Raw genomic sequence first — 8,965 nt, 5'->3', positions numbered from 1 at the left:
AAATACAGAAGATTTATCAAATTATGAATTAGCCTTTCAAACAACTAAGTGCTATTCACTTATGCATGGATATAATTTTATAACAGTTAATATAAATAATTATAAAAATATATTATCAAAATGTAACCAAATTGATTTTATGTTTAAAAGACATTGTTTTTTATCATATTACTTACAAGAGGTTATACCATACTCAAAATATGTTTTATTCATTGATGCAGATATTGGTGTAATTAATCCAATACATAATTTAACTAAGTATTTACCTGTTGGAAATGAAGAAATATTATTTGAGGAACGTATATTTAATTATGAAATATCAGCTGGATCTTATTTTATAAGAAATAGTATATATACACGTAAATTATTATTAAAATGGGCTGAATTTGAAAAATATATACCAAATAGTTTTACAGGTAGTGATAATGTAGCATTACATCCTTATTTATTAAAATATATTCCTAAAAATTATAAAAATGGTACATTTATATGTAATGAAATTTGGTATAAAAGTAAATCATTTTATGACACAGAACGTTATGTAGCATGTATAAAATATTTTATGAATAATTATTTTATAAAAACAAATAATTATAATGATAATGAATATTATTTAGATAATGGTAAAATAAAAATAATCAAAAAATTATCTAAAAGAAAATGGGTCCGAGATGTATGGTTAATTGATAATCAATTTAGTGAAAATGATTTTATGTTACATGGATTAAAAAAAAGTGCTATTAATTCAAATGATTTTGGTTCATGGAAACAAGTAATATATTTAAATACATTTAATATATCAAAATGTAATAATGAATATTTTTATGAAAATTGGCTTTACAAGTTTAATTTTTTGGTAAATAAAAAAGATATTGAAGCAAAATTAAAAAGTCTTACAAATGATATTGATAAAAAATTTGAAAAAATAGTTAATGATTTAAACTTAAAAATATATACAAATTTATAAAAATAATTTTACAATTAAAATCATCATTTTATTATCTCTAATAAAATATTATTATAAAATGGCATTAAAAAAATGTAATATTTAATTTAATTCATATTAATGAAATAAATTTTTTTATCTTTTAAAGTTTATTTAATAAATTATTAAAAAACAATTTTATAAATTAGATTAAAAATTTTTTTTATAAAGCAAGTAAGAATAGTAGGATTTAATTTCTGTCACGTCCTACATATCTTATAAAAGAATATTAAATTTTTAGGTATTTAGTCTTTTAAAGAATAAAATACATAAAATTTAAATTGATCAAAAATATATATATTTTTACTTTTATAAAATTCAGTTTTAAAAACATAGTTTATCAAAAAAAACTTGTAAATAATAAAAATAATAATTTTTATATATTTCTTTTTTTTTGAACTATTTTAGGTAGCCACATAAATTTTAAGTTAATAAATTATAATTTAATAATGCTGTTTTTTTGCTCTCATAAATGCTAACATCAAATATATAAGTCTATATTTTTATTAATTTCTACTAATATTTTATAACATTCAAAGTGTAATTACTTTTACTTTTTTTATTTTATTAATCAAAAATTTATAAAAAATGTTTTCTTGTTAAAATTATTAAATATTAATAAATTAATATATAAAAAATGTAGTAATGTTTCTTTAATTACATATAATAATTTTTTTTGTAATAATAAAAAAAAACAAAAAGAAATAATATTTAAGTTCATTTATTTAATGAAATAATCTCATTTTGAAAATATAATATTTTTAAAGATAAAAAAAGTGAAGAGATTAAGGAATATTTTTACAATGATAAAAAAATTTAATTAATTTTAATTATTATTTTAATATTGAGGAATTAAAAGTTGATAATATTTTTGGTAATTTTGAACAATAAATTTTTTTTAATCAAATGTCAACTTATTGCATAATAATCTATGGTAAGAAGAAATCTTTTATTATTTAATTAAAAATTGTTTTATTATTATATAGAAGTGAAATACTTATTTTTTTTTCAACAAAAGAAATTTAATAAAATGAAGATATGTAGTCACTCGCTTTTTTGTTACATTTATTTTTTTTTAATTCTTTTTTTATAAATATTATATTATTACAAATTTTACAATAAAACGAATAGTAACTTTTTTTGTTAAAGAACAACATATTGCATTAAAATAAGAAGTAAGAAAAATTTTTATTATTTATTTTATAAATTTTTATCTTTTATTATTCACATTGTTTCATAACAATTTGTATAATTCTTTAAAACTATAAACAAATATTTTATTAAAATTGTGTTAAATAAATTACTTCCTGTAAACAAATATTAATCTTTTAATATTTGTAATATATAAGTTATATCAAGTTTATGACAATTATTACTTTGTTTGAAAGTCAATATAATTGTTAAAATATTACTAATATAATTTACTTTTAACTTCTTAGTTTATGTATTTTCAATCTTTTTTTAATATGACAAAACACATTTATTAAAGAGAAAACAAATTTTATAAAGTAAAATAGTTATAGAAAAAAAAGTAAGATCATATTTTTTATTTAAGTATTTTTTAACTAAATAATATAACTATAAAATGTATTACATTTTAATTAATTATTTATAAAAAAATAAAACATTAATATATTAATTTATGTTTTAAAACAATATTTTTCATTTATTACAATAAATTGAAGATAATTATTAGAATTAAAAAATTATTTTTTTATAAATATCTTATATTATTTATTAATTTTTATACATTATTTTAAATGGCGCGATACAATATTTTTAGATAAAGATTCATTTAAATTTGTATATATTTTAAATTCAACAATATTGATAAAGTATTTTTATTAAAATTAATTTTTTTTACCATTATTTGTTAACATTAACTTTTATTTAACTGAAAATTAAAAACATTTTAAATAAAAATTACTCTGTTACAAATTAAATTATTTATTTTGAAAAATTAGCAAGATATATGACAATTATTAAGCATGTATAAATAATAAATTTTACCTTTTTAATTCAAATACATATGTATATATTAATACAATCCTAAGTAAAATTTTTAAAATCGTAATTTATATGAATATATTAAAAAAACTGGTATATTTTTAATAATAATATCATCCTATTTTAATATTCATCTGTCAAATAATCTTGATTTTTATTGACATAAGCTTTAAATATTTTTTTTTATTTCAATAACAAAAAAAAAATAAGCTTCTACAAAATTGTATTTTTTTAAAACAAAGTTAAAAAGTATATTTAAAAAAATTTAATTGGAATTTTTTTTCTTACAAATAGTATTTTTTTTTATTGTATTTATTTCAAGAATAAATAACATGTAAAGACTGAAATATTTTTTAATAATATAATAAATTTATTAAAAATTAGATCATCTCATTAAAATGTAAACTATTTATTACTAATTGTTTTAAATTTGAATAATTTTAAAATATTGAATGACTAAGAGATATTTGACAATATTTAAATACTCTAATATTATTAATCTTAATTGCAAATATCTTTTGTATCATAAATTTCTGTTTTTTACAACCATATAAATTTTATATATTATTCAAAACATTTTTTATATTAAATTCAAAAAGTTTTTTTATCTTATAATATGTGTACAGAATTCTATTTAATGTTACTTTTTAATGTTGTGAAAATAATTATTATTACTACTTTATAATATTATTTCTACAAAATACATTGTTGTCAAAAAAAAAAATATGTCTAATTAAAAATTGTAATTTTTTATAAATAATATTAGACTATACACTTAAATTTTGCTAGTATAATATTTTAATAATTATGAATATTAGATAATAGAATATTACTACGTCAATATAAGTATGTTTTAAAAAGTAATTTGAATTATTATATGATGATCCATAATGTGATAAAATATTTTTTATTTTAAAATGTAAATTGTTTTGTTATAAATATTAAATGGTATGAACTTTTATAAACGTAATAGTATAATCTTATTATTTTATTATAATAATATAACAAAATTGATTTAAATATGTTATAATTTTTTGCATGATTTTAATATCATTTTAAATTTATATATTTTATATATTTATTAGTAGAAAAATAAAATTTATTATTATTATTTATATAGTTAATAAATGTTAAAATTGAAAGTATTTTTTCTAACACTTGTCTTTCTAAGTTTTATTTTTTACTATTATATTAATTATAAGATACCATATGAATGTTCAGAAATAAAGTATACAGAAGAATTTGATAAATCTTTGTATGTTTTATTATTATTAATATTTATTTTATTAATCATTGAAGATTAACTTTTACAAACTATAAAAATTTTCAAATTTTACCTAATATTATTAAAAGTAATAACTATAGTTACGATAATAATATTATACTTATTCTACATATTAGTAGTGATCAAAAATTTGATAAACTCAAAAATCATTTACAAAATTGGGAAGGATATATTTCATTAGCTGTATATTTAACTTCATCATTTACTTATACATTTGAAACAATATGTACATATTGTAAAATAAAAGAAATTATAGGGAAATCCAATAAATTATCAGTTCATTTTGTTTATAAAAATTTAATAAACAATACAATTGATACTTATTTATTTTCACACACATTAAAAAGTATTTGTTATAAATATCCAATTACTTATTCAAAAGCAATATGTACAAAAAAACTTGCAAATGAAAGTGAAATTGCTACTAAAATGAGTAATTATCCTGTTAATATTTTACGAAATGTTGCAAGAAAATTTTCATATAGTAAATATATTCTTATAGGTGATGTAGATCATATGTTTTCAAAAAATTTTCATAATAAAATGTTAAATGTTGCAAAAAAAGTATTAAGTGAAAATAATAAGAATGCTCTTGTTTATAGAATTTTTGAAGTAGAAACAAAAAATTTAACAAATGCTCCATTAACTAAAAAAGAATTAAAGAAACAATTATTATTAAAGAAAGCTTTTATTTTTCATCATACATATAAAGGTGCACATTCTATATCTAGATTAGATGAATGGTTATCAATTGAAGATCAAGAAACACCTGACATACAATTTGAAGCAATATATGATAGATTTAAATGGGAACCACAATTTGTCAGTTTAAGTAATATACCTTATCATGATGAAACATTTCCATATCCAAATAGAGATAATACTGTTCTAGTATGTTATTATTTTATATAATTGTAATTTTTTTTCAGCGTTGGGAAATGTGTAGAAGTGGTTATAAATTTTTAGTTGTAAATGATGTTTTTATGTTTCATCTTGGATTTAAGGAAAACGGTGAATCAAAAGCTGTATCAATTGCAAGATATTTAACTCGCAACCAATTAAACAAATCATTAGAAAAATTTAAAAAACTAATGGATATAAAATATCCATCTACTGCTAAGAAATGTCCTATAAGTAATTAATTACCTTATTAAATATTTTTAATACAATTTTTTATTATAATTTTTAAAAATAATAATTATAGATATATTATCATCTATTAATACCTTTAAAGATTGTTCTTACCAAAATAATACTGGTTTAGATTATATAGTTAATTAATGTTATATGTTTAATTTTTATAACTTGTTTTTTAAATTTATATAAATAAATATTTTAAAAAATTTTATATGAATTCTATTTAATTTCGTATTAACATCAATGTTTTATAAAATTTTTGTATTTCTTAAGTAAAAATATATTTAATCTTTAAAAAAATTAATTTTTACATAACTTTTCAAAATAGTTTATAACAAATTTATTTTTAATCCATCAAATAAGTACACAAAAAAAAAATCTTTTTAGATCGTGTTTTAATAACTATGTTATTTGTAGCTGATAACAAAGCCAAACTTTCTAGGTTAACGTTTTCAAAAAATAAATCTTTTTGCATTATGTAGGTAAATTCATCAGAATTGTTTTGACATTGGAAAATAATGGTCTACTCAAGTCAAAAAATCGTTCCACATCACAAAAAATTGAAAGAAAAGCAAAAATAAAAATAAAATTTTAGAATCTTTGAAATTACTACTACAACTGCAATCTATTATCCCAACTTATACCGAAAAAAAAACTCAAATATAAAACTAAAGATAAAGTAAAACCTATATATTTTACTACCTAAGTTATCAATGTTTAATTTTCTACAAAACTTTCCTTAAATATGTATATGTGAATAAGAAGTAAAAGGATGTTACTTAATTTTTAAATATTTAAGATACTTTTCTTAGATAGCAATACATGCTGATTACTCAAAAAAATTTCAACTTTATACTGGAAAACTTAAGTTAACATAACAAAATTTAAAAATAGGGCAATTGTAATAATTAGGAAAGTTAAAAAATATTAAGTTTTTGCTTTTAGCGTTTGAAACAATGTTTATCAAGTATGGTATTATTATAAAGAAAACAAAACAACATTATCATTGATTATCTATCTTGATAAAAAAAATTTTTATACTTGTATAAATTTCATAATTTGTTGTTACAAGAACTTTACTATACAACTATAATTGAATGTTTATGTATTTTGCTATTATATTAGTAGTAATATTAATAAAATTATTATACACTTATAATAAATATTAAAATAAAATTAAAAAAAATGTATCTAAGTGTTTAAAATAAAAACCATATATTTATTAAAAAAGTTATTATATTTTTTAAAAAATTTTCATCTAGTTTTTATAGTTTTATATTATATTTTTTTTATTTGATGTATTACACTTATTATGTTCTAGAATAAAAAAATTCAATTTTTATATCATACTTTTGGAAAGGCCAAAAAAAAGTCTTGCCTAAATTTGGTTTGTACTTTTAATTTTACCAGTATTATTTTCATTTTTCTCCTTTTCTTGATTAATGTCTTCAATATTAAGTGTTCCTATAGTAAATGAAGTAATTGGTAAAGGAGATAAAGAGGAACTTCTACTTAATATTTCGGAATTAGTTTGTACATAACGACCACGCGTTAATATAGGACTTTCATCAATTTCACCTAAAAAGTTGTTATCAGAAATAAGACGTTGAAATGTATCATCTTCTTGTGTAGTTTCATTATCCGAGGAATCACTAAAATAGTAATCTATATAATATTCTATTGGAATACGCTCATCTTCACTTTCACTTGAGTCACCATAACCGCCAATACCATTAGTGCGTTGTCTATGTCTTGGTTCTACATCTACAATTCTATGTCTAAAAGTTCCATCATAATCATAGTAATTGATAGTTCTATTTAATCCATAATAAGTACTACTGCGTGAAACTCTTGGCAAGATTTTAGAATCAAAAGTAACTTTCTCCAAATTATTTTTTGTACCTATATTTATGGATAAATATTTACATCAATTTATAAAAATTTTGACTTACCTGTATCTGATAGGTTACCAATTTTTCTATAAGAATCAATTTTTTTATTTACAAGATTTATTCTTGACATTTTCTTTTTTTTATTAGTTTTAATTTTGAAACTTTTATCAGTCATTCTGTAATAGATATATATTAACATTAAATGATATAATTTATGTTTTAAAATTAAAATTAATTGAGTTAAATTTAACACTAGATTTACCAGAGCAGTCATTTTGACTGGTCATGCAATTTTATTTCAAAATTACTACTAATTTAATAATTTGATTTTAAAAATTATGTTATCAATTTTGTAGCTATAAGTAGAGAATACATTTTATAAACTTAATGTTATTTTATAAAATATTACTTAGAAATATAATTTTTGTTATTGACACTTATACCAGTACCAGTCATTTTGACTGTTTTTGGTAAAAATAGGTTTATAGAAATTGATGGTAAATCTAGTGTTAAATATATATAAAATAAATTAGATTAACAATAAAAAATACATCGTTTATTATAAGATGAACGATAATTAAATAAAATTTATTTCTAAATAATATTGGTACTACAATGTTTTTATATTCGTAAAATGCAAATTTAAAAATATTCAAAAATTGTAAAAATTTCTTTTTGAATTCCTTTAAAAATTGCATATAGACAATAATCTACATTGTTCAAAAATTTTATTATAATTGTCTTGATATATTAATTCAACTTATGGAATATATGTAAAAAATTTTTCAACCAGAATTAAATTTAAAATTGTATTATACTAAAAAACATTAATAATTTTTCTTGTTTTTTTCACGTTTTTAAGAGATGATATATTTATTATATTTTTAATGTTTTTATATCACACTTTTAGCAAAAAATATAGATTTAATAATTTTCTTTTATCTTTAACCTTTTTTTAAAATGCACCTTTAATATTAGGTTGTCCCATATGAAATGCAGTTTTTTTTGCTAAATTTTTAAATGCGCGTAGTTTAGTGGAAAATTAATATTTGTTCTTCTAATAATAGTCATTAGATTTACCACATTGTCTTCTAATGCATAACTAGCTTTTCAAACGTTTAGAATAAAAGCTAGAAGCGATAGAAGCTTCAAGGGCAGATTCTAAAAGCCTATCGTTTTTGAAGAATTTCTTCTTTAAGAATGATTCAAATTTTTAAAAAAATGATGATGTATGAGGGCAAGGTTAGGGGTATATCTTGGGTAAAAGAGAATTTTTTATATTTTGAATCCTTCAGTTTTTGGAGCTTGGTTTCCGAAATCTATGAATGAGAATTTTTTGTAAAACTCAATTAGTTTTTTATTTTTGCTAAAAAGATTTTTCCTAGGGCCATTTTTATGAAACATTTTTTAATTGTGCACAATTGAATTTAGTGTTTATAGTTTCAACAGGTTTTACTAGGTTTCATAGATCTCCAGTGCACAATTTTTTTAAAAAACTACCAAAAAAACCATATTCTTTCTTTAGGATTTATTGTAGTTTTTAAATCATAATTTTTATGAAACTATCATGAAAAGTGGATACTATTGCTGCTTAGAATTCAATTCTTATCATAGATTATGTTTCATTTAAAAAATGAGTCATTTTTATCCTCAAAAATT

General features: G+C 18.2%; 2 protein-coding genes across 2 annotated transcripts; one reads left to right on the top strand and one right to left on the bottom strand.

The window, feature by feature from the left end:
- Nucleotides 1-139: 139 nt before the first annotated feature.
- SRAE_X000141700 (N-acetyllactosaminide beta-1,3-N-acetylglucosaminyltransferase) lies at nucleotides 140-5,419 on the top strand (the record flags this gene model as incomplete). The annotated part of the gene is made up of 4 exons (XM_024648708.1): nucleotides 140-772; nucleotides 4,195-4,247; nucleotides 4,292-5,168; nucleotides 5,207-5,419. The coding sequence occupies 4 exons, from the start codon at nucleotides 140-142 to the stop codon at nucleotides 5,417-5,419; spliced, it is 1,776 nt and encodes a 591-aa protein (XP_024498882.1).
- Nucleotides 5,420-6,792: 1,373 nt separating this feature from the next.
- On the bottom strand, nucleotides 6,793-7,436 carry SRAE_X000141600 (Hypothetical protein; the record flags this gene model as incomplete). Its single annotated transcript, XM_024648697.1, has 2 exons — nucleotides 6,793-7,316; nucleotides 7,367-7,436. 2 exons carry the CDS (start codon nucleotides 7,434-7,436, stop codon nucleotides 6,793-6,795), a joined length of 594 nt encoding a protein of 197 aa, XP_024498881.1.
- Between the last annotated feature and the right edge of the window lie 1,529 nt (nucleotides 7,437-8,965).

Source organism: Strongyloides ratti, scaffold srae_chrx_scaffold0000002 (assembly GCF_001040885.1).
Source record: "Strongyloides ratti genome assembly S_ratti_ED321, scaffold srae_chrx_scaffold0000002".
Taxonomy (NCBI): domain Eukaryota; kingdom Metazoa; phylum Nematoda; class Chromadorea; order Rhabditida; family Strongyloididae; genus Strongyloides; species Strongyloides ratti.
Note: the sequence above shows the minus strand (reverse complement) of the source record. Positions and strands in the feature narration are given on the sequence as shown.